The following is a 25,493-nucleotide window of genomic DNA, read 5'->3' as shown; positions in this document are numbered from 1 at the left end:
AGACAGAGAAAGGTAGAAAAGGGAGCAAGAAAAATGAATAAAAAGAAAAACAGTGACAAGGAGAGAAAGTAAGGATGAAAAAGAGACAGGAAGTGTAGGATGCAATGTTTTTTTGAGCCTATGGTTGGTTGCAGGTTGAGACCACGGTAGCTATTTTGGGTGGCCCACATTTATTTTCTGCTTCAGCCATTACCCAGGAGCAAGAGGGGAAAACAACTTAAAACGGAGAGACAGAGAAAAAATAAGGCAAATAAAACGTCACAAAGGGAGAAATCAGGAACCTGCAGGAGTGCAATAAAGACTAAGGGAGTCCATGTTGGTTGATTAAAAAGAAGAGCATTCAAGATTAGGCAGCCTTGGTATTAGGTACACAGACATTTAATTGCACCAGTCGCGGGCTTCTGAGCTGGGGCTTTTGGCACGTCAATCTTTATTTTGCAATTGAGAACTGAAAGTGAAAGTGAATTTTTTTATTGTATCAATTAAAAAAATTGTTACAAAAAGATTCCTAAAAAAAATCCTCAAAACTTGCTTACATTTTAGGGTTGGGGGAAAAATATGAGATGAAATCAATACTAGGCGGCCTTTGTAATAGGCAACCCTGGCATTAAGGAGGACACTAGCAAATACAGATGGGGACTTCTATACTGACAATTGTGAGTTACCAGATATTAGGCTTCACCTGTTTCCTCGTTTTTCATTGTAACAATGATTGTGCTCTTGAAAGATCCTCTTAGTGCCTCGTCAGTTTCAGAGTCGCGGCCCCTTTAAAGGGGGATTTCTGGAGGAAAACTTCAATCTCTTTTCACAGCCACAAACCCAAGAAAAGGACACATCTCACCATCAACCCTCTTGGAGCGCCAAAGTGACATTGCTGCAGCTTCAGTGCACAATTATCATAACATAATAATGGGTCGTTAGAAAAACAAAAAGAAAAGTACAGGGGTGCCAAATTGTCGATGAGCCGAAATTGCAGGTTCTCCAGGGGAATCTGAAAAGCTCTGGTACTTTTCACGACCGACCTGCATTATTTCTAACGAAATCAAAAAAGCTCTGGCACATCTTCACCCCTGACTTGCATCTTCAAAGCTCGTTTGTGGGGTCCAGTATATCTTCTTTGACATGTTGAAGCTTTATGGAACATTGAGATAAAGATATATTGGCAGACAAGACAAGGACTAGCAGAGGCAGAAAAAGATAGATGAGATAATGAGCTTCATTCAAGTCGAGAGCTAGCAGCGGCAAAACTAATGGGTTTCGCCATTTGACTTTACAATGCAGACCTGTTGGGTTTGTCAGTGTTTTTTGCCTTTGCTCTTCAGCATTGTAGTGTCTAGCTAGGCACGCTCTAGCGTTCCACCTGTGATGTAAGACACACTTTACACACACCCACTACAGGCGTCACCAGTCAGGTGATCCTGCCAATAAAAGGGGCCGGGCGCTCGAGCCCTGGGCCAGTTACTGTACCACCATACCATGTGTCCGTGTCCCTCATTCATCCGGCCGTAGGCCTTAGGCCCGAAACACCACACTGGCGACGAGGGTGGGATGTGCCTGTGCGTGCAGCAGCCCAGCAGATGGGAGAAAAGGGGAGAGAGCTGCCGTGTGAAAGGCAACCCCTGTGAGAAGGCGCGCCGCCCGCCTAAAGGCCTGCGGGGCATGTGAAGAGCCCCCGCATCTGAACAATGTGAAAGCCCGTGGGGCATGAGGTGAGCCCGCGCGGGTGCAGTGAGAGAGGCCCTGGAGAGACACTGGCGGTGACTCCAGCTCCAGCGCGCACCCTATGGAAAGAGACGACAACACCAACTCCAGTTCCCGCCCCCGAGTAGCGTATGAAGTGAGTGAAGCTGCGGCGGCGCGTTGGAGAAAGAGGAGATAGCGCCGGGTCAGCAGCATGAGAGCACCCGGGAGTGATGATGGCCCGCAGAGAAAAGACTGAGCAGGCCGGCCTTGCAGCATGTGTAGAGCTGCCGAGGCCTGGCAGACTGATGCCGAGTGAGTGTCGGCCAATAACGAAAGCGGAGCCCACCCGCAGCAACACAAGTCCCCCACACAGCCCGGCAAGCGTGAGGGTGCCAATAACGAAAGCGGAGCTCACCCGCAGTGCGGCCGAGCAGGCAAAGTGACTGCCTTCTCCGCGAGTGTGAGCAGCACCGGGAGGCCAGCCAAAGGGGAGAAGAAGCCGCAAGGTGAAAGCGGCAGTGAAGAGAGTCTCGTAGGGAATACCGCACGTGCAGCGTTAGAGGCGTTATGAGGGCAGCTGTGCAGCAGGCAACGAGGGCCCTGATTATAGTTAATTAAATACATTTAAAAAAAAAAAAAAAAATTGACTTACTGGGGAAACTAAGGAAACCTCCTGTGAACTTTCGGTAGCCTCTCGGGTGTCCCGGGAGAGGGGCCATCTGGGGGTGCCCGCTTAGGAGGCAGCGTGTGTAACACCATTAGGAGTCCCGAGGCAGGCCCGTGTGAGTCGGGGATAGATCCAGAAGAATCCACGAGCCTGCATTGCTGAGAACCTGCTGAAGCGTGTGCGTCGTGAAATAAAGAAGACACTGCCATCGTGTGGCCATTCATAGTATTGCACACATGAAAGATGGGCATTGTGCAGAAGGATCAGCTTTGCAACGGAGGAAGTGCCAGCAACTCGGATGTTACAAAGGTTGATGAAATCAGAGAGGGAGGACTGACTGGGGTATCCTGCACTCAGAGCCACAGATTGAGGGGCAGGCAGCACCTACCACGAGCCGTCTGCAAGTGCTCCCCCTGTTTGCAACAACGCTTGTGCACAAGACAATAGCCCAAAGCAGCAAGCCACTGAAGGGACGGAAGGCCACAATCAGAAGCGTGCCAAAGCGATGCGACTGCAGAGATAAGAAGGACAGAATTGAAGAAGACCCCGAGGAGGGCAGAATTGAAGAAGACCCCGAAGAGGGCAGAATTGAAGAAGACCCCGAAGAGGGCAGAATTGAAGAAGACCCCGAAGAGGGCAGAATTGAAGAAGACCCCGAAGAGGGCAGAATTGAAGAAGACCCGAGGAGGGCAGAATTGAAGAAGACCCCGAGGAGGGCAGAATTGAAGAGGACCCCGAAGAGGGCAGAATTGAAGAAGACCCCGAAGAGGGCAGAATTGAAGAAGACCCCGAAGAGGTCAGAATTGAAGAAGACCCCGAAGAGGGCAGAATTGAAGAAGACCCCGAGGAGGGCAGAATTGAAGAAGACCCCGAAGAGGGCAGAATTGAGGAAGAGAGGAAGTACAAGTCCTACTGACAGGACAGACCTGAGACAGGCCCACAGGGAAGGTGAAACTGTCTGGACGACGACGCGGCCAGCGAGGTGTCCATGTGACGTCAACATGAGACGTCTGGCAGGATATCACCTCCACGTGGGATCCTGATCGAAGGGAGGAGAAGAGAGTGGCATAACGCCAGCCACTCCACGAAAGGAGAAGGAACAGCAACTAAGTGCCACAGGGCAGATAACCATCACGGGCGAGCAGGAGAAAAGGAACAGAGCGACAGGGCAGAGGGCTCATATCACCACAATATGAGCGCCCCCGAGACACCAGACAGCCACTCGCCAGACCGACGTCCCGGGAGACAGCCCACGGAGAAGTACCAAACGCAAGCCGCAACTAGCGTGAAGCGAGTATCTCTCCAAGGCCTCCCCGCCCGACTAGTCAGTCCCAAACATCGGCGGCCCGAGTCACATGACATCCCTGCATCTCACCGCAGATGCCACGGGTGACGGACAGTCTCAGCAAGTAGTCAGTCCCAAACATCGGCGGCCCGAGTCACATGACATCCCTGCATCTCGCCGCAGATGCCACGGGTGACGGACAGTCTCAGCAAGATAAAGGCAAAATGCGAAGCCCTTCCAGTCCTCGCTTCACAAGATCAGACCGCCGCCTGCGGCCCAACTGAAGAACAATCACCGGAGTTCCACGAGGCGAGCCACCCAGGACCCGTCTGTGTGCCACTGTTAACCTGCAGCAACCCGAAGTAGAGCACACTCATGGTCCACACGGCTCCAGGGCAGCCCAGCGGGAAGACTCTCCAGGAGACTCCAATGGGAGAAGAGTGTGAGTGAGAGAGGCAAACTGGAAGTAGCTTGGCGATCAGAAGCAAAGAAGACCATCAACCACGCCGCCTCCAGATAAAGGCTTCACATACAGAGATCTTCCAGAGTCGACCTCACCACAGCTCTCAATGCACCGATGCTGGACCTTCATACAGGGACTTCGATGCTGCGAGACCCGAACGGCCTAAACACCTTGCCACGGACAACAAAAACATCATGACCATGCCGTCCAAGGCCCCAGCACCGCCTGGCTGATGGCCTGAATAAACTGATTCAGTACTATCCGTTGTTTGTTTATTTTGTTCCAGGTTGGACTGTTATGTTTTCTTTTCATTAAAGGTGGGGGGGGATGTAGTGTCTAGCTAGGCACGCTCTAGCGTTCCACCTGTGATGTAAGACACACTTTACACACACCCACTACAGGCGTCACCAGTCAGGTGATCCTGCCAATAAAAGGGGCCGGGCGCTCGAGCCCTGGGCCAGTTACTGTACCACCATACCATGTGTCCGTGTCCCTCATTCATCCGGCCGTAGGCCTTAGGCCCGAAACACCACAAGCATGATGAAAAAAAACGTTCTTGCTGACGCTGAACATTGGCGGGAAACAAACAGCATCTTGGAGCGGTTAAAAAAGTGAACAACATGTTTGTTAAAGTGCCTTTTCAGAAAAGAGCGACTTGGCACGGGGAATGGAGGGGATAATCAAGGGACAAAATGGGACAGGAATACATAAATCACAGGGGTGAGCAGAGTTGGGAGGGGGAGCAGCACTCCAGAAGAGAGCAAGAAAACACGTGCACTCCCATAGAATACTGACTGTGAGCGATTGAAGGAAAGAAAGAAGTCATCCAATCGAAAATACTGTAAAGAAGCTATATTCCAAGCTAGGGACAAAAGTAACAATGCCATTGAATGAGAGGCAAGCAAATGAGACTGACTAGGAAGCCAACTGATGATAATTGGCCAACTCAAAACCCACGGTAAGTTCAGGCCGAAACCTGCTAAAATGCAAAAATGCTTGCTAGAGGGATGCAAGCCATGAATGTAAACACATGGCAGCCATCTTGAAAGTTCTCTGTAATGTTTCTTGGAATGGACATGTGTCATGACATACCAGTGGTCATTTTGTTTTTTGTTTCACTTTACCATTCCAACATAGCAGACAGTCTATTTAGAATACTAAAAAGAACAAAATGCAGAAATAAAGAGAAGGGCGTGATGTAAAAGAAATGACTAATAATAAAAAACAAGCCTTGGCAATGTCACTAGGTCTGGCTACAAAGTGCAAAAAAATGCAAAAGCACACATTTGTGCATGCCTTTTGATACAGCATCTCCTACTACTGATTTGCAATATCTCACCATCTAAAGGAAAACCCAACAAAAAGGGTACTCCATATACCTGCATCAGAAGGATGAACAGGTGGGACAAGCTTTCCAGGTTATTTACTTCAAACCTGGCAGTTGCTTATAGAGATTCGCAGTCAGTGCATACATATATAGCAATTTACCCAAGCCCAATTACAACACAGCGCTCTAAGATGAAGGAAAGCAACATTTTAGCATTATACAATGCACTATAAACATGAAAATGAAGAAATACAAAGTACAGGATTAAGGGCCAGATGTGCCAACATTAGGAATAGAGATTTTGTAATTGCTGATGTATGAACCTTTTTATTTGTAAATAGAGATTCCTAGGAAGTCGCAAATCGACTTACCTCATGAATATTGATGAGGCAGGTGTCAATTTGCGAGCCATTAGGAATCACAGCCATCACAGGGATGGTGGCCTGCTGGCGTCAGCAGATCACCATGTCTGTGATTGCTTTTTAATTAAGCATTTTTTTTTTAAATGCAGCCCGTTTTCTTAAAGGGAAACGGGATGCGGATAAAAAGAAAAAAATGAAACTTTGAAGTTACATTTTTTGAGAGTAGGCAGTGGTCCATGGGACCACTGCCTGCTCTTAAAAATTATTTAAGAGGGACCCCTTCCCAATTGTGATGTGTTACTACCACTTTTAAAATGGTGGTAACATTTTACTGTTTTGCCACCAGAATAAGGTCTAAAAAATAAAAATACATACCATACCAATTCGGTATTTGGAAGAGATGCCCCAAACACGCCCCTTCCTAATACCGAATTGCAAATGCAAATTGCGACTTGGTAACATTTTGCATTTTGTACATTTGAAAAAGCATTTTTCTAGGTAACAAACGACCCGGTTCCCAGAATCAGGAAGTTTGCAACCTGCAAAAAAACTTTGTACACTTGACCCTAAGTCTGGCACTAAGTCTTATTTGGGAAACGTATAGAAGAAGACAAATTACAGGTGATCACATCCTCCCTACGAGATTGTATTCTTTCAGTTCAAAGAACAAGTAAAACATGTTCAGACTTAGTAGTAGGTCTACCGTGAAGAAAAGAATGAATGAAAGACAGTAATCTAGGCCGCCCCTGCTGAGCACTGTCAGCACAGCTCTCTGTGGCTGCAGGAGGTCTGAGGTAGATGGCATCAAAGTAATACCAATTACACTTCAGGAAATCCTACTAGTTCACCAATATTTAATCACTCCTTTCCATCTGCAGTCTTTCCTCATCCAGCAACTCCTATGTCAATATCACTGCTGCAATCAGCACTTGTGCTAGCTGAGGAACCCCTGTGCCAACATCTACCCAGCCTGGCCCTTCTCCTGTGCCCTCTGGGCCAACACTGCCTGTACTGGGTGGGAAGACCTGTCTTCTTTTCCTTGCTTTTTTCTGACATCTCTGCTCTCAGGCTATCCTCTATGTTTCCTTCATTCTCTGCCTGGTTGGCAACCTCTGCATTCACTCCACATGTTCAAACTTGCATGATGGCCGCCAATTGTAATCTGGCTTCTAAACTTCCAACAAATTGTGGCTGTCCCTGTGTAACCCTTGCTCTCTTGGGAATTCTTGCCCCTGCCTCAATGTCTCGCATGTTGGCCTTTGAAGGGGGGCTACAAAAAGAGCATCTCACTCTTGCTAACTCCTTTCCTGACTACTACCTCTTTTTGTTTATTTCATGCCAGATCCACACAAACTCACTCGATGCGTTGGATTTTGTTTCTCAGGTCAGGAAGGGGATCTTTGGTGAGTTTGTGGTAATGGAGAGCGTTCAATAGTTGTCTTTTGATCTCAAGGTCGTATTTGTCATTGTCCATGACAACGATCCCACCACCTTTGTCTGCCGGTTTTATGGTTAAGTCAGTTCTCGCTTTGAGATTGATTGGAGTCTGTTTTTCAGCGAGTGGCAGATTGTAGGGGACGTATTCTAATTGATTTTGAACATCTGCGACCTCGCTTAGGACTATGCATTCGAAGGAGAGTATTTCAGGAGGCATGGTACAGGAAGGTGGGTTGAAGGTGGAGGTAGGATGGTCAGGGGTGATAGGATACAAGTCTGTGTTGGTGTCACTATGGGGGTCAGTGGAGGTAGCTACTGTTGGGGTCACCATCGGTAGAACTTGTTTCTTGTTTGTCTTTCTCCGGAGTATTGGTTTTTAACGCAGCGTCAACCACACACCCACGAGACACCGGCTGAAACCCGCACACACCTGTGGTGGCGCGGTGCTACTCATCCCCTGGATTTTTCTGGATTTAATCCCTTGATACGAACACCCTACCAAGGTAAGCCCCGTCCGCTTTGAAATCCGGATCCCTTGGTCTTAATTAGTACCGACTCGCGGACTACTAACCACTCTACACTCCCTCTCTAAATAGGTCTCCACCTGTTTCCTGAGCAGTGGATCAGGACTCCGACCCTGCAACAAACCCCCCCTTTTTCTGTCACCGGACGGTGAGTTTTCCACATCCCTGCTCATCCATTTACCGTCTCCATCTCCAACCCCCCCGTACTTGCTCTCATCGCGCCCTGCCTCTCTTCACAGATTCCACTCTCACGATCAGCCCTCTGCAGCTGACGTCCTGCGATGCCGCCTAGGCATCCATAGTCAGCCCTCCCTTCCGTGGGCACTGATCCCTTCGTGCCACAGGTAGGCAGCTCTCACTCCTACCTTTCCTCCCTGTGATTCTTCCGTCCCCAGCCGCTCTGATACTTACCTCTTTTCCACACAGCACTCACCTATATGGCTACCCGGTCCTGATGATGATCCTAACTTGAAAGGTTCAAAAAGCCGTCGACCCTCACCCACCAGCAAAAAATTCTTTAGGCGCACACCGTACATTGGTTCTTTAAATCGCTGAAAAATTATAGCTTACCTACTCGAAATAATCATTATGTGAACCATCAATCCTGTATATATTGTATATTACGTTTCACCTTGCGCCCTGCGCTGTGTTTTTTCTCAGGTTGTCACTTGCGCCGTCACGTCCTGTCACGAGCACAATGTGCACTTATTTCTTTAGGGTTGCCTCTGCATCCATCCTAAACAGTGCTGTTACAACTGTTGTGTATCTACCAGTCTTGTAAATATATGATGCCAAAGAGCACATTCAACGAATAATTTGGAGTCTCTTGACTTTGTACCTCTACTGTAATATCTTGCACATATAAGTATAATTATTTTCAATGAATCCGGTTGAGATATTGTTGTATATTTGTACTGTACCTACCCAGATCTCAACTAGGTTTATGGGTTATACTCCTGTGGTTTTTCCCTATAATTATACTATGCCATTATTATAAGCAGCCAACTCTCTATGGTTGTTTTCTTTCTGACCCAGCATGTATCTCTTTTCTGTTCTTCCTTCTTATCATGTTGCAGCAGATCTTCTTTTTCCTGTTGCACTTCAAGCAAGAATATATTTATATACTCCTTGTGCCTGGAAGAGGTGTGGTGCAGCGGACAAGGTGACTGACTCCAGAACACAGGGGCTCATGGTTCAATCCCCGGAGGAAGGTTAGCCCAGCACCTTGCGACTTTGGGCAATAGCTCGCTTAATCTTCCTGACGGCCCCCAGCGCTGGGACACCTCGCCTGAGATAGCTGCGTGCTTTACAAATGCTGGTATTATTATTATTGTGTCATATCTTTTCTTTAATGGACAAAGGGATCACGCTAGGCAGCCACATGGTCTTCAATGCCATTGTTGGATCCCAGGGGGGCATCATTAATGTATGCTCTGGTGGGTCTGCCACATTTCCTTGAAGTGTGGAGGTCTGAGCTCCTGTTCCCTGAGTGCACCTTGGATTTCTGTTGTTGCCTCTCTTGCTGCAGACGGCCTGGTCAATACCAGCCTCTAGTTGAGGCACTATCAAAAACAAATGAACAGTCCAGGTGGACTGATATTACCAATGGCATCCTGGAGTATGCTCCAGCTGCTAAAATGCTAATACTTAGGCAGCAGTTCTGAGATGAATCAGTCACTGATTGCTCAATCAAGCGCTGCTCTGTGTCTTGAACCTACCAAACATTATCACAGTACAGTGTGGGCCCATGAACACACTGATGCACTGGAAGCATCTCACGATTGATGGTCACACTACTTCCGGAACGCCATACTGTTGTGAAGTCAACATGGATGCTTGCCTAGAGACAGCCATTTTGGACTTGCTCATTACCAAATATAAAAGGAAACTCCTGGGGATGAAACCTCACACCTGAAATTATAACATTAATGTGCCAGAATGAATCACACACTGAATGCTCACCCAATCGCTATTCGAAGCTAAACGCTGTCAGAGCATATTGTGGGCCCATTAACATGGGGTGCACAGGCAGCATCTGTCAATTTATAGATTTGATGATCATGATTCTTCCAGTGCACTTGTGCCTTGCTCCATACAGTTTCCTTGGCGATGTGTACACTTTCTCAGTGGCCACCATGTTAAGCCGGTCACCACTAACCGCAGTGGGGATACAGATAAGCTGGTGGGAGAACAGGTCTAGGGAGTGGAAAGGCTAAAGTGCAGGTGGGGTAAAAATGGTATTCGTGCATCTGTGTGAGTGAACTACTTTTCTTTCTGTGGGCTAATTCCAATGCTGATGCGCAACCCTGTTAACCGATACCTAAAACCAGCTGTATCACAGTAGTTAATGGGTGAAAAGGGGTGTTAAAAGCTCCTTTCTGTATATGTATGTATGGGTATTTCTATGTGTCTGTTTTTTTTTTACATCGTGTGTTTGTCATGTTGTGCGGTGTGTGTGCTTAGTAATGACAGGAACTTCCTCCAGACAGTTAAAGCTGTCTGTAGGCAAGTCTTAAAAACAGGGAGGGAACGAGAAAATGGAAAGGAGGACCTATGATGCAATGTTTATTTATTTTTAACAAGGACATGGGAAACAAATTTAGGAGCCTGCTGTTGAATGATGGGGATGGCAAATACCAAGACTGCCTAACTTTGAATCTGCATGCAGACTCTTTATTTCACTATCATAGGTGTCCAGTCTCTATTGCTCACTTTTTTGGGGTCTTTTTAGGCCTCATCTGGTAGCATTTAGCTGTCTGGGTATCTGGCTGCAAGACTATCTTGTGGACCATAGCAAAAACATAAAGTGCTTACTATTGGTTGGGTTTATTGTGACTTTTATTTGCTTCCTTATTGTTTAATGATGTCTGTTCCTCTTCTTGTGTTTCTCCCTTCCCTGGAGTACAGCCTCTTCATCATCCTTTTGTTTGGCTGACTTGTATCTTTCCACTGCTCACATTTAGGAAACTAACATTTTCTGGTTCTTTTAACACTCCATGAAATGGCATATTTTTTTAGGTTCTTTCCCCTGTGTGCTAGTTCCTACCTTCAAGTCCCTTAACCACTCTCCTGGAGTGCTGATTGCTCTGTGTTGCTCCCTCATTTACTCTCTCCCTCGTGTGTAGGAATGATTGTTTTTGTGCAGCAAGGCATACCTTTCTGCACAAAAACAATAAATGGAAGTGTTTTCCTCCTTCAAAATGTACTGCAGAATGCAGCACACAAAGAAATAGGAAACAAAGAATAGAAATAAAGTTATTTCTCCTCGTTACGCCACCCCTGGGAGACGTAGGCTTTTGACACATTCCCAGGTTTACAAGTCCTTGTAAATCTGGGAATGCATTAAAATCCATGGGTATTCATTGGAAACACCCACTGCATTGCCCATGGAACACCTTTTTGACGCAGAGTAAGGCAAAGCAGCCACCTGCGCTGCTTTGCCTTACTCCATATTTACGAGGCCATGAAAAGCCACACAAAGTGGCTTGGCATAGCCTCGTAGATATGGGTCTGCATTCTGCGCCTGAGTGCATCAAAAAAAGGGACACACCAGCGGTGCAATGGGCTTGTAAATAAGTATCTTAGTATCTACTACGTAAAATCTTTGCCCTGTTGGACACTTTTTCTGCAGAACCAAAAGATATGTGTGGAAAATACTGGACACAAGTCATCACCTGTACAGCCCTCCACCCTAGCCTATTATGGCCCCAGGGGCCCCGGAGCCTACCTTTCATGAGAGTGGATGCACCTCGCTGGGAGCCACAAGGGAAGCCCCAGGGCACCTGTAGCCTGAGCACGCTCCCTGCATGCTTTGGGAGCTGGCATTGCTCCCACCTGGAGGGAGCAGCTATTTATTCTGCTCTCTTTGGCAGGAGCAATCTCTTGATCTGTTTCTCTGCCTGCATCAGTGTGGGCAGGGAACCAGATCAAAATTCTGTCCCCCCCCCCCAGGCGGCAGCATTTTCAAAACTCCCGCCCGCTGGGAGCAGAATCAATGTTTGCTCCCGTTTGGCAGGAGTTTTGAAAATGCTACCGCCAGGAGGGAGCAAAACAATTTTCTCTGCTGCAAATTGTTGTGTCCCGGGTGGTGGGTTTCATGGCCTTGAGGGTGGACTCCCCAGGGTCACAGAAAGCTTGGAGAGAGGGGCTAGTGGATCCTCTCCCTTTATTAACTTAATCAGCTCTGGGGATGTGGTCTTCAGGGCCTTTGAAGGTTCAGAGAGCGGGGTTATGCAGCCACCTCAACTTTTCGGCCCTGCGGGTGGGCAATTCTTGGCCTATAATTGCTCAGGAAGGGTCTTTGCGGGCTCCCTCCCTATGGGAGTCGTGTGGGATTGCTGCAAAAAATGCTGATTTATTTTTCATTTTGGCCCCAACGAGAGGATTTTTCTGGGTCCCCCTGATGGGGTATAAGGGGGCATGGTATCCCTACCCTGCCCCCTTATGTTATTTTTTTTTAACATCAGGACCGGGGACTAAGTCACTGAGTCCGGTAATGGCTGCCAGCAATATTTTTCTCATGTACCTGGCAGCCAATCTGAGTACTAGCTCCAGCATGAGTCCGACCCCTGTGGGAGCAAATTGGTCTAAGGGAAAAAAGGTCCCTGGGTCAATCAGAAAGCTTTATTTTTTTTAATTTGGCTCAAGTGACCCTCGTAAGAGTCCCTCAAACCAATCCATCCAGATATCTATATATCGTGCCCTAAGGTAATTATAACTCACACCCCCTTCATGCACAGTTTTCTCATTAATAATTTTACAGCAAATGTTGCACTGATATTGTCAGTGATGTCATAGATTTAATGAGTGATGTATTATGTGGGGAATTAGCAGTGCATGGCGAGGGCACAAATTCTAGTTACCTTCCAGCACGAGTTATAGTTACTTAATATAACTATAACTGTTGAATTCCTAGGGTTTTGAAGCTAACTATAACGTCCCTGTAACCTATGCTTGTTTTGTGAATTTCTAAGGTTTATTTCTATGTTTTTTTAACAAAAAGTCATGTTTAATTACATACGTTAATCCAACCTCTGCTGTGCACGGCCTGCGGTCAACCGCCTGCATGCATCCAACCACATGCCGTGCACGTCCTTTGGTTGGGCGCAGTGTTGGGTTGGCCACAGGGCTATGACCAGGCCCTGTGGCCAAATCCACAAAGTTAGTCAACCTGGGAGGGGGGCATTGAGGCCCACTCCCCGGGCCAATTTGGGCCCAGGGAAACCAATCCCTCGTACCCTGCCACAATTTTGTAGAGGGGGTACGTAGCCCTCCTCCCCGGGCCAATTTCGTTCCCAAGGACCCCATTTCTCAGTGCCTATTAATTTAATTATGGAAGAGGGAGGCATGTAGCCCCCAATTTCAACCCTGAGAACACTATCTCCTGGGGCCTGGTCTTATTATAAAGGGGGGCACGCAGACCCCATTCCCAGGCCAATATTGGCTCCGGGGACCCTATCCCTGGAGACCAAACAGTAAATTGTGGGTGCCTGGAGCTCACCCAGGGCACCCAATTCATATTTAAAAGTGGGAGGGCCATGCTGCTCCCCCTCTGGGCCTGATTTTGGCCCTAGGGACCCCAACCCACAGAGCCCTGCCTTATTCTTAAGGGGGAGGAGGGCATGCACCCCCATTCCCAAGGCCAATATTTGCCCTGGATGCCCCATTCCCCTGTGCCTGGCCAGTATATAACATGTGAAGGGCGCATGCAGCCCCTTTTCCTTGCCAATATTGGCCCCAGAAACCTCATCCCCCGGAGTGAGCTCAGTAAATGCTGTGTGCTCAGGAGCCCACCCTGGGCACCCATTTCATATCTAAAAGGGGGAGGGGGCATGCAACCCCCTCCTCTGGCCAATTTTGGCACCAAGTATCCCATCTCCTGGGGCCCGGCCTTATTCTTAAGAGGGAGGGGAGTATGCATTCCCACCCCCCCCCCTGGGCCAATATTGGCCCGAGACCCCATCCCAGAGATCCTAGCCAGGATGTAAAGGGAGGGAGGAGCACACAGCCCCCTTCCCGGGCTCATATTGGTGCCGAGAACCCCATACCCCGGGGCCCGTCAAGTAAATTGTCTGTGCCCTGGAGCCCACACAGGGCACCCACTACCTTTTTGTTGAAGGCCGTGGGGGGAGCCCCAATGCCCCTGCAGCTCTTACCAGCTCCCCACCTCCAGCGGGAACCGGCATTGTTCCCGCCCGCAAGTGGCAGCTAAAAATGGGAGCAATGTTTTTCATACGTTTCTCTAACCGCTTCATATCAGACAGGTAAATGGATGAAAAGTCTGCTCCCAACGGGTATGAGCATTTTTCATGCTCTGGCCTGCTGGGAGCAGACTTACTGTCTGCTCTCTCTTGGCGAGAGCTTTAAATTGCTCCCACAAAGCGAGAGCAAACAGAGGTTTGGGGAAACAACTATCTACTGGAGTTGGACACCCCGGGACATAGCAAGAGCCTGGCCCTAGGGGATGGGATCCCGAAGGCTAATAATATCCCAGGAAGGGGGTCCGTGCGCCCCCCCCCCTCTTCAATGGCACAGACAGGCTCCAGGGTGGTGGTTCCATGCCAAAATCAGGCCAGAAGGGGGGTCGTGCTGCCCTGCTCCCCCTCCTTCTATTCGCTCAGGCCCCAGGGGATGATGTCCTTGGGCTGAAGTTGCCCTGGGGAGGGGGGCCACACATGACTCTACCCCCATTATTATTATTAACCCACCCCTCAGGACCTGGCCCACCCGGGGGTATATACAAAAGAAGCATGGGAGACCAGACTTTTTTTTACTCCACAAACTTGTGGTAAAATAAAAAAAAATAGGGCCTTGGGGGGTCAGGGTATTAGTACCCTGCTCCCTTTTGAGTTTTTTTGCGTTTTGTTTGTGACTCAGGGTCAGGGTCAGTCCCAAGTCTCAAGATGGCTGCCAGCACTTCCTGGTTAAAGTTTTGACAGGCAATCAGATCTCACCACGAGGTCTGTTGTAGCCGCAGAGAATCTGCATCCCTAAATATGTATATTTCTTTTTTCTTTAATAACTCCAAATCTACTGAAATTACAAAAAGAGATCTTTATGGACCAAGATTGAGCTTTCTGTCAAATTTGTGAAATTCCGTTCAGCAGGTCGAGCTGTAGTCGTGTCTCAAATCCTTCTAGGATGTTGCATGGGGAAAGCGCATTTTGTGACCTCCCCTTTTTCTCAGCGCCCACTTAATAGATCACCCTGAAACTTTCCAGACAGCAGCTGAAGTGAGTTGTATGCTAGATGTTGGTCCAGGAAGAGTGCTTAATGTGATGTGGTGTAAATCTGTTCAGTAGTTTTTGAGAAATTAAAGGAAAACCTAATTTGTATATCTAGAGGCGTGGTCCCTCAGTGAATCCAAGAGATCTAATTGGCTGCCAACAACAACCAGGAAGTGTTGAAAACCATTTTGGGTCTCAGACTCAGGCGAGTCCCAAGCAGGTAAAAAAAAAAGAGAGAGAGAGGGGAGCAGGTTACGAAAACCCTGACTCCCTAGGTCCAGTCAGTGCTGGGGTCCCCCATGGAATCTACCGGAACCAAAAAGGATTTTTAAAGACACATTTGCTGAGAAAATCTCGGCAGATTTGCGAATCCGCATAAAAATTAAAAATCAAGTGCAGCCTCCCACGCTTGTTTGCATTTCAGCCCCCGGGTGGGCCAGGTCCTGGGGGCTTATTTTAATATATATTATGGGGAGGGGGCACAAGCGGCACCACTCTCCATGGATGATAAAGGCCCCGGCGACCGCCACCTCCCTTCGGCCAGGTCAATGAACTAATATGAGATGGGGGAAGAGTGGCCCCCTCTCTGTAGGCCTTTTATTGCCCTGGGGACCGACAACTCCCCGGGGCAAGGCTGATTGAACATAAAGGGGGAGGGGGCCATGCCATGCACCCCCCCAGGCCATTTATGGCCCCGGAGACCACAACCTCTCTGGGGCTTGCCTATCTCTTGAAAGGGGAGGAGGGCCATGAGGCCTCCCTCTAGGGCTGTTTACGGTCCCAGGGACCACCACCTCCCGAGGTCGTGGTCCTAATATAACAAATGAATGGAGCCATGAGGGCCCCTCTCTTGGAAGCATTAAAGGCCCTAGAGACAGCCACCCCCCTGGGTAGGCTCCCTATGACCTGGGGTGCCCCCCACCACACATAGCTGTTTGCTTTCCCTAGACTGGAGCTTTGACAGCCCCTGCCAAGTGAGAATAAACAGTAAGTCCACTCCGTGCAGGCAAAAGCAGGAAAACGGGAGCAGACTTTTCATCTGTTTTCCTGCCCACTGTCCAGGGGCAGGAAAACAGATGAAAAGATTGATTCCACACACACAGAGCAGCATTTTTGGCTGCTCCCTGCATGCAGGAGCAATGCTGGCTCCCACTGGAGGTAGGGAGCTGGTAGGGACCACAGGGGCATTACGGCTCCACCTTAAGTCCCCAACACTGCACACTCGGTGCTCTGGGTGGGACCAGGGCACTCAGTATCAAGCAGCCAGCTCCGGGGGATGGTGTTCCTGGGGCCAAAATCAGCCTGGGAAGGGGGACGCATGGTCCCCCTGCCGCATGCAGCTTGATCTTTTAGAGCGCAATCTTTGGTGACTGTGATGAGTGGGTTCTTTCTTGCCCCCTCCTGGTGAGAGCACAGCCTATGTTTCACTCGTTATATTATTATGAGTATGCAAATGTGCAAAATAACCTGGAAGCCTCACCTGTTTGGCCCCGCCCAACCACCTTAATAGTATGCAAATTTCTTCACACCTTTTGCCAGAATGATGGACAGCTTACCAAAAGGTCCCCAATTCAATAAATCCTTATATCAAGCTTTGATAGTATTGCTATTCTAAAACAAGAAATGGACCTACTATCTTGGTCCACTACACCCTGGTTCACAAAGGAGATGAGACAGGAGAAAACCTCTCCAAACCTTCATTAAGATCACTATACTGCATGCATGAGGAAGGGGGACCATGCATCCCCCTTCCCAGGCTGTTTTCGGCTCCGGGCTCCTCATTCCCCTAAGCAGAGTCACTTGATTCTGGCACCCTGGCCTCACCCAGTGTGCAGTGTTGGGAGCCACAGGGGGTGCATTAATGCCTGTGGTACCTGCTGGCTCACAAACACACACAAAAGCACTCATGCACCTATTCATACACAAAACCACTCACACATCATCACAACTCACACACCCACAAAACCACTCACACAACCACTCACACGCCCACTTGCACACTAATAAAACCCCTCACACACTCATGCAACCACTCACACACCCACTCACACACCCACATAGCTACTCACCTACTCACACTTCCATACAAGCTCTCACACACCCATACAGCTACTCACACACCGACTCCCACACCCATACAACCATTCACACAGCCATTCACTCACCCAGAAAACTACTCACAACCCCATTCCCAGACCCATACAGCCACTCACACACTCACTGACAGATCCATACAGCCACTCACACACCCATGCACCCACTTACACACTGATAAGACAGTCACACAGCCACTCAGATGACATATGTTAGAAAGAGCATCACTCATTAGTAGTACAGAAAGAATGGTAATGTAACATATGCAGTAGCTTAGTATCTATCTTTAAGTCTCAGAAATATTTACAAAACACTTACACTCACTGGATGATGTCATCAGTCATGTCATTTGAGATATCATCAGTGATGCCCTGACCATGTCATGAGTGATGTAATATGTGAGCTCATAAGCAGTGCATTGTGGTGGGGTAATTTATAGTTAGGTCAGGTAACCGTAACTGCTTAAGTTCTATGGTTTTGTACGTGTGAAATATGAGCCTAACTATAATGTCCCTGTAAACTTTGTTTTTTTCAGTGAATATAGATATGAATATGTTATGGATAAATACATGGTTTATTGGAGGGTCTGGCAGCTACCATTTGTGCCAAGGAGCTCTGTCTTTGAAAAGTTTTTGTTTATCACTCCAAGTGGCATCTTGGATTAGCAAGTGAAAAATAAAGAAAATGTTGCTCATAAAAAACAGTAGGCCCATGCAAGCATGGTGACGCATGTGCGTGCATTTTTCATCACACATGCATGTGCCTACTGAATGAAATGTTGCGTATGCACGTGCCACATCACCACACATGTTTTGCACAGCATCGCCAAAAGCCATTGGCTAAGCCAATAAGTCAAAAAGGCAAGATTTATTGGCTTTGCCAATACTTGTTTATGAATACTTTTGCTCTTTGTAACTAGTTCCATAGCTTTCGCTCCTTCCTTTCACCCATTTCTGCTTTTCTCTCTTATTTTATGGGTTATAGTGTAATGATGTCAAATAAGTTCTAGTTCGAAAATTCGTGCTCATGCCCACCAGCAACGAACAATTGTACAAACTATGGTCTTCTACTATGCAGAGAAAAAAAAGAATAAGATAGTATATTTATCAAATCTGAAATACCTTATACATGTGTTCTGTTCCTCCAATAATTATTTTTCATGATTTTTGTTAGAAAGCCCATGATTAAAATTGCAGAAGGGTAAATATTAAAGTGAAATAATGTTTACAATATAGCTATTGTAGATGGCTACAGCATAACTTTCTAAAGTGGTGCCTCAGAACACTGATGAAACCGGTGTATATGGACCCCGAGTTTAGACAGAAACTAATCTGTATCTGAATTTTCTTTCGTATTAAAAATGCTTAAAGTTTGCTTCTTGTTCGTTCTATTTCTTGCCATCCATGCTCCTTGTTGATATTCAAAGAAACAATAAACATACAATATGTGAAAAGTACTCACCTGGCGTATTTCTTCCAGGACTAATGTGAACACCCAAAAGTAAAGGATAACCTCCTTGACAGAAGGCCCCTCTGGTGGCGGTGGCTTGAAGTCCAGCAAAAGGACAAAAGCAAACAGGAATAAAAAGGCAAAATACATTATAACGTTTCCTAAAAATACGGTCACTGGTGCGCTCCAAAACTTCTGCCATCTTGGAAGTATAAATTGTCCACATAAGTTGTTTTCAGATGGTCTCTGCTTTCCTGTTTTATTTTCATCCCTTTAAAAACATAATGTGATTGGTAAAGTTATTATTTGCCTCATTTGAGCAACATCGTGTAGTAGCTTTTAAGAAATTGCAGCATGATTTTAATTCTGTTGTGGGTGATGCAGTAGTTCATCAAACTGTGTTACTATCTTCCAGACTACTCAGGTTAAGTCATCACATCTTTCTTCAGGCAATGGTGCAGAGATTATCGACACCACATGCAAAAATTCGTTTGGGCCTAAGGCAATTCCTTCTGTAGCAAAAGGACCATCTTCGCAAGTGCCAGCTGCAATACTGTACTTTTTGCTTTCCCCTGTTGGCAATCTTGTAAAATGTCTCCCTAACCTAATCCATGGACACTCCAGCCTTGACCACTTCCTAATGTTACTTCAGACATAGTCTCTCTCTCTCTCTCTCTCTCTCTCTCTCTCTCTCTCTCTCTCTCTCTCGCTCGCTCTCTCTCTCTCTCTCTCTCTCTCTCTCTCCCCCCCCCCTTCTCTCTCTCTCTCTCTGTGGTGTGGCGCCGCGGCCAGGGCGTCTGACTCCGGAATCTGGGGATCACGGTTCGCTCGCCAGCGGCAGATTAGCCCAGCACCATGTGACTCTGGGCAATAGCTTGCTTAATCTTCCCGACGGCCCCCAGCGCCTAGAGCACCAACCTCCCCCAGTGGTGGTTGGCAATCTTTGGAAGTGGTGGAGCATAATATTGGTCAAATTCGAGTGACTAACTAAAGATAGCAAGCCCCACTTACTCCAGGACGTTGTAGGGAGGTTTGGGGTTCTCCCCGAGGAAATTTTTAATGAATGTGATCAAATAGGGCATTTAAAAACCCATTTTTACATAAATTCACTCTACGACAATCTCTGAAAGAGCAGACATTAAGGTGCCGATTCCGATCCGTTAAAAATATTCCCCGTACGAATCGTATCCGGATTTTTTCACGTACGAATCGTACAAGTCCCGTACAAACTGGCAAGTACGATTCGTATGTTAAAAAATCCATACGAATCGCATTGGGAAAATTCCCCGACTCGTCCTCGGGTCGGAAAAAGTGTCCGACACGTCCCCGGACATTTTTACGTACGTATCGGGAAAATGAAGTCCGAGCGTGCAAGTACGATCCATGCCGTCCGTCCGAATGCACAACCGTATGGAAAAAACACCGTACGGAGCAAACTCCCATAGCAACCATGGAGACGTCCAAACATGTGCCCGCATATGCGCCGAACACCCCCCCAGCCCACCCCCCCAAGTACGTGCCGTACCCCCAGCCCCCTCATGTACGCGCCGTACCCCACCCCACCCCCGTAGGCACGGAGCATACCCCCACCCCGTGTAGGTACGGAGCGTACCCCCACCCCGTGTAGGTATGGAGTGTACCCCCACCCTGTGTAGGTACGGAGTGTACCCCCACCCTGTGTAGGTATGGTGCGTACCCCTCGTATGTACGGTGCGTACCCCCACCCCCCGTATGTACGGTGCGTACCCCCTGTAGGTACGGAGCGTACCCCCACCCCCTGTATGTACGGTGCGTACCCCTCGTATGTACGGTGCGTACCCCCATTCCCCCGTATGTACGGTGCGTACCCCCAGCGCATACGGGGGTTGGGGTACACACCGTACATACGGGGGTGGGGGTACGCACCATACATACGGGGGTGGGGGTACGGCGCGGACATGGGGTGGGTGCTGGGGTACGGCGCAGACATGGGGGGGCTGGGGCTACGGTGCGGACGTGTAGGGATGGGGGTACAGTGCGTACCGGGCCCCCTTTTCGCCATGCATCGTGGCATACTTAGCTTTTCCGGCACTTTTTGGGTCCCGTAAAAATATTGCTGTGCGAAGTGCTGTGGGTACGAATCGTACTTGCTGGTCCGTAAAACGCTGCCTGACTCCGTGCGAATGTCGCGTACACGGTGTCCCGGATCGGAATTGCGGGTATATTTTAGCCGGTCGGTGTTTTTTACGATTCGTACGGAAATGGTGTTTCCGTACGAATCGTACTTGCATGTTTGTAAGGTATTTTTCCAGGGTACGAGTCGGACGGAGAAAACGTACCCGGTTTTTCCAGGATCGGAATCGGCCCCTAAATATGTAAGTCCTTTATTGGTGTGCTAAACCAGTGAAACCTAAGGTTCCCCAGGAATTTGCTCAATTTTTTGTATATGTTATGGGAACCCTCATATGTCAATAGTTACCTTCATTGTGCCAGCATTTTGCCAGGACTGCCTATTATGATATGGGTAGCCCCTTATGCTAAAAATATAAACAATTTGCTAGTGCCAGAGGTTTTACTTTGATGCTGTCCATATACCATGAGTGACACCTTTTGTCAAAAAGTACCTATAATATATCAAGACCATCATTTAACAGGACGGGCTCCATTCCACATGTAATAGTTTTCTTCCATATGACAAGAATTGCCACCAATTTGTCAGCACTAGCAATTTGCCTCAGGTGCCCCATATACCAAGAACTGCATTCAGTATGTTAGCCCAAGCATTTTTTCACAGGTGTACCATATGCCCAGAATTACCTCCTGGTATGTCACTATTTTGCTAGGGGTGGCTGTTGTTCTGATGTTTCAGTATGCTAGTTCCAGCATGTTGCCATAGGTGCTCAATATGCCAAGATTACCTCTAGTATTCCAGTACCACAGAGAAGCCAAGTATTGCCTCTACGACTTCAGTACTAAGTATTACTTCCAGTATGCCAGGGCCAGTATGTGGTAAGTTGTGCAGTTCTACAAGGAATTACTTACAGGATGCCAGCACCTGTATTTTTTTTTTTTAATGTTTTATATAGCACGAACTAGACCCGAAGATATCGGGTATCAGAGCGCTTTACATAGCATCAGTTGCGTTACACAAGGACACATTCATTTTTGTTGGGTACTGGGAGATTAAGTGATTTGCCCAGAATCACAGGATGTTGAGCGATGTTGCCGAGACTCGAACGCGGTTCCCCAGCTTCGATATCAACCTCTTTAGCCGTAAGGCTGCATCCTATATGGGTGTCCCATATAACCAAGATTACCTCTAATATCTCAGTGCCAAGTATTGCCACTACTATGCTAGTACCAAGCATTACCTTTAGTATGCCAGAATCATGCATTACCTCTAATATGACAGTGCCAATATTTGATCAATTGCCCCCATTGTGCCAGCATCAGTATTTTTCCACTGGGATCTATATATGACAAGAATTACATTCAGGATGTCAGCGAGATTTACAGACTCATAAGCACATCACATTCTCACTCATCTTGCGTTCATTCACTAACAATCTGACTCACTCATTCTCCTGACTCTTACTCTTCTTTCACTTATTCACTCACTGTCACTTGCTTGCACTCACTCACTCTCCCACTCGTCTGCACTCACTCTTACTGTCATTCATTCTCATTTAGTTTCATTCTATCAATAACACTCAGTCTGATTCACACTTGTACTAATCAACACTCTTACTCACACTTTTTCACTCAGTCACATGAACCAATTTTTACACTTACTCAGTCTTGCTTGCACTCTCTTACATTCATCCTCACTCAGTCACTCTCACTTGCACTTCCTCTTCTATCTTACTTCTTCTCACTCTGACTCACTTGCACTTGCTCTTACTTGCCAACGAACACAACACATCCCATAACCTGCTTCAAATGCTATATTTAAAACTCCAATTTGCAAAAGATACCAAAACAAAAGAGCCAACAGAGGCAAAACAGGGCCAGTAGCACGTTATGGCATATGTTGTGTGTGTAAGTAACCATAATTGGCAAATTCTAGTAGTTTGTCGTTTTTGAGCATGAACTATAAATCAGTTTTTAACTGTGTTTATTTCAGTTTGGTAGCATATGTATTTGCTTGAAAAAAATATATTTGACCTAAACCAGGATGCAAGGATTTAAGTTGGTGTTACAAGATAAATAGCATTGCAGAAGCCTTGTAACTATTAGGAGAGCTGTTTCCATGTATAAAGTAATACGTTATTTATTACCATTGCTCAGTGTGGGAAGGCGTCATGAGTTGCAGTCTACCTGTGCCCCAGATTGCAGTGAAGCAGCAGAGTTCAGGAAGTGGTAGGGAGACAGACTAATGCTGTCTCCAGCTAACAATTTAAAAAACGATTTTCCCTACCTGTGATTGCATAATTTTTTTTAATTTTCTTTAACTGTCTTTACCTGTGGTTATTACGGTTTAAAATTGTAGTTTTAACCTGCCCGTATTTGCATACTTTATCACCTGTTTTGTGTTTAAAGTTGTGGTTATTCCTTGCTTGTGACTGTCTCCATTTAACCTGTTGAATTGTGGGATTTGCAGTCCTAACTCTGTAGTTTTTTCCCTCTCATTCCCTGTGACTATAAGTTTTTTCCCTCAGTTTTTCTCCCTTGCTCTGTGCTAAGACCTGTATTTTAAGTAGTCCACCCCCAGCTCCCATTTTGTGTTAGTAAGTGAGTGAAACCAGCCCCCCTTCCCCGCCTAGCAACAGGGATATTTCTACATCAGGGAGAGAACAGAGGGTGCTCTGAGACAGTAGTAATCTGATGTTTAAGCTGTGTTTAATAGGGACTGTGCACTTTGTTTTTTAGCCAGAAGATGGAGTAAAGTTTTATACACACAGTAGTGTTAGAGGACAAGTTTGTTAGGCCCTTACCTGCAGAAATCCAAAGTGTGGATTGAGCTTGTCTGTCTCCTAGGAGATTTCTGAATAGAGGAGCAGCTTCCAACTCCCTGGCCAGCAAGCCTTGTCTGAGGTCGCTGGGACCTTATATAGTCTGCTATTGGTTGGTACATGGGTACACTGATTGGTGGTTGTATCTGGTGTTTCTATTGGATTAGGGTTAGTGTCCTCATTGGTTGGGTATTTGAGGGTTCTGATTGGTTTCTGGGCCTGTGACTCAATCAATGTAGGGTTGAGACTAGGGCTTCCTGTGTGGTAAGTTGTTGGGACTAAGGTTGGGACTAGGGTTAGGCCTCTAATTGGAAGTAGCTATTAGGGCTTCTGGTGTGATTGGTTGCTGGACTTGGTGTGGGACTAAGAGTAGAGTTAGGATTTCTATTGGAAGTAGGGACTAGGGCTTCCTGTGTCATTGGTTGCTTGGACTTGGGTTGGGACTACTGGTAGGGCTAGAGCCTCTATTGGACATAGAGATAAGGGTTTTTAAAACTGATTGGGTGCTTGGACTAGGGCTAAGATTGGCTGTAAGGTCCTGGTTTGCGATTGGTTCTAGATTTTAGGGCTAGTGTTGTGATTGGATTGTGTTAGGACTAGGGTTCCCATTGGCTGAAGGGGTCACCTGATTAATAGGGCTATAAAAGACCAAGGCTTAGGGCATTTCAGCCCGGGCAGAGAGGCTAAGGGCAGAGAGGACAAGGGCAGTTGCCTGTTTGAGACTGGTCAGGACTAGGGCCAGAAATGCTGCCCATTTTCCCATTCAGTAATACTCAGCCCACACCATCAACATCCACAAACAGAGCAACACACTCAGCACACCAAATGTACACCACACACTTACTACAAACCAACACTATGCACAAATCCATGCCTCTGCGCCTACTACAAAACCACACAAACCACACCTATAAACCCTTCTATCCCAGATACCACACATTTCCGCCATCAACTACAAACAATACTCAACTCTATCCTATACCGCAAACTAATCCATCCATCACTAACACAACCATATTCCACACCATACTTATCTACATCCCATCCAGACACACACTTCCTGCTCTAATTACTCGTAACAGACCACTTTTTATCACTAACAAACATATAATCAGCCATCCATCATTTGTCCAACCAACACCCTCCTCTTCCTTCTACCATAATAACACAAACGCACAACACATACACTGCACGACACTATACTTTTTAACTCTTGCAACAAACCAGTCTAAGACAAACACTCTTACCTCTACTTCATTCCCTCCTACACACAACATACACTCTACTCATAAACACATCACCACCCACTCTACCTTACAACCTACTCTCACAAACAATACTATGCAAACAAATCCATCGCATGAAACAAATACACCAGCACCTCTTTACACTACTCCTCAAAAACAAAACATATCACGCACACCAACACAACGAGATCTTCCAAGCGCAACACCTCAGAATACTTACCATCACAAAATACAAACATACACTCACCTTTCAAACCACACAAAGGAACAAACACCAATGCCAAGCTTTCTCTCTTCCACACATCTAACACAGATACAGCAACACAGCAACTCTCTTCCAAATGCCTCTCATCCATTGGACAATTTAGAAACTTACTACATGACCCATGTGCTGCACCACCACCCCTGACTCATACATCTTCTGCCCTAAACACATGCAAACAATATAAGCGACGTGCCAAACCTCAAAACTTCGCTTACCCATGTCTACTGCACAACTATGTTACACCATGAAAACAACACAGCACACCAACTCACTTTCAAACACTGTCTCCACCACCTACCAACGCAGACCCATCAAAATGCCTTCTTAGCATGCTGGATGAGGAACATTATACAGAACAGCTACACGATTGCTATCCTAACACAGCTAATACACCACGAAAACAACACAGCACACCAACTCACTCTCAAACACCGTCTCCACCACCTACACACGCAGACCAATCAAAATGCCTTCTTAGCATGCTGGATGAGGAACATGATACAGAACAGCTACACGATTGCTATCCTAACACA

At 47.0% G+C, this 25,493-nt stretch overlaps 1 protein-coding gene across 1 annotated transcript in view; it reads right to left on the bottom strand.

Moving 5' to 3' along the window:
- TRPM5 (transient receptor potential cation channel subfamily M member 5) overlaps positions 1 to 25,493 on the bottom strand; it is a 561,392-nt gene that overhangs the window by 281,325 nt on the left and 254,574 nt on the right. Inside the window, exon 16 of the mRNA XM_085646171.1 lies at positions 18,530 to 18,788. Coding sequence (XP_085502297.1) covers positions 18,530 to 18,788 — 259 coding nt within the window. The remainder of the gene's footprint in view (positions 1 to 18,529; positions 18,789 to 25,493) is intronic.

The sequence above is a fragment of the Triturus cristatus genome, chromosome 3_1 (assembly GCF_964204655.1).
Source record: "Triturus cristatus chromosome 3_1, aTriCri1.1, whole genome shotgun sequence".
Lineage (NCBI taxonomy): Eukaryota > Metazoa > Chordata > Amphibia > Caudata > Salamandridae > Triturus > Triturus cristatus.
This window is presented reverse-complemented; position numbering and strand designations above follow the sequence as displayed.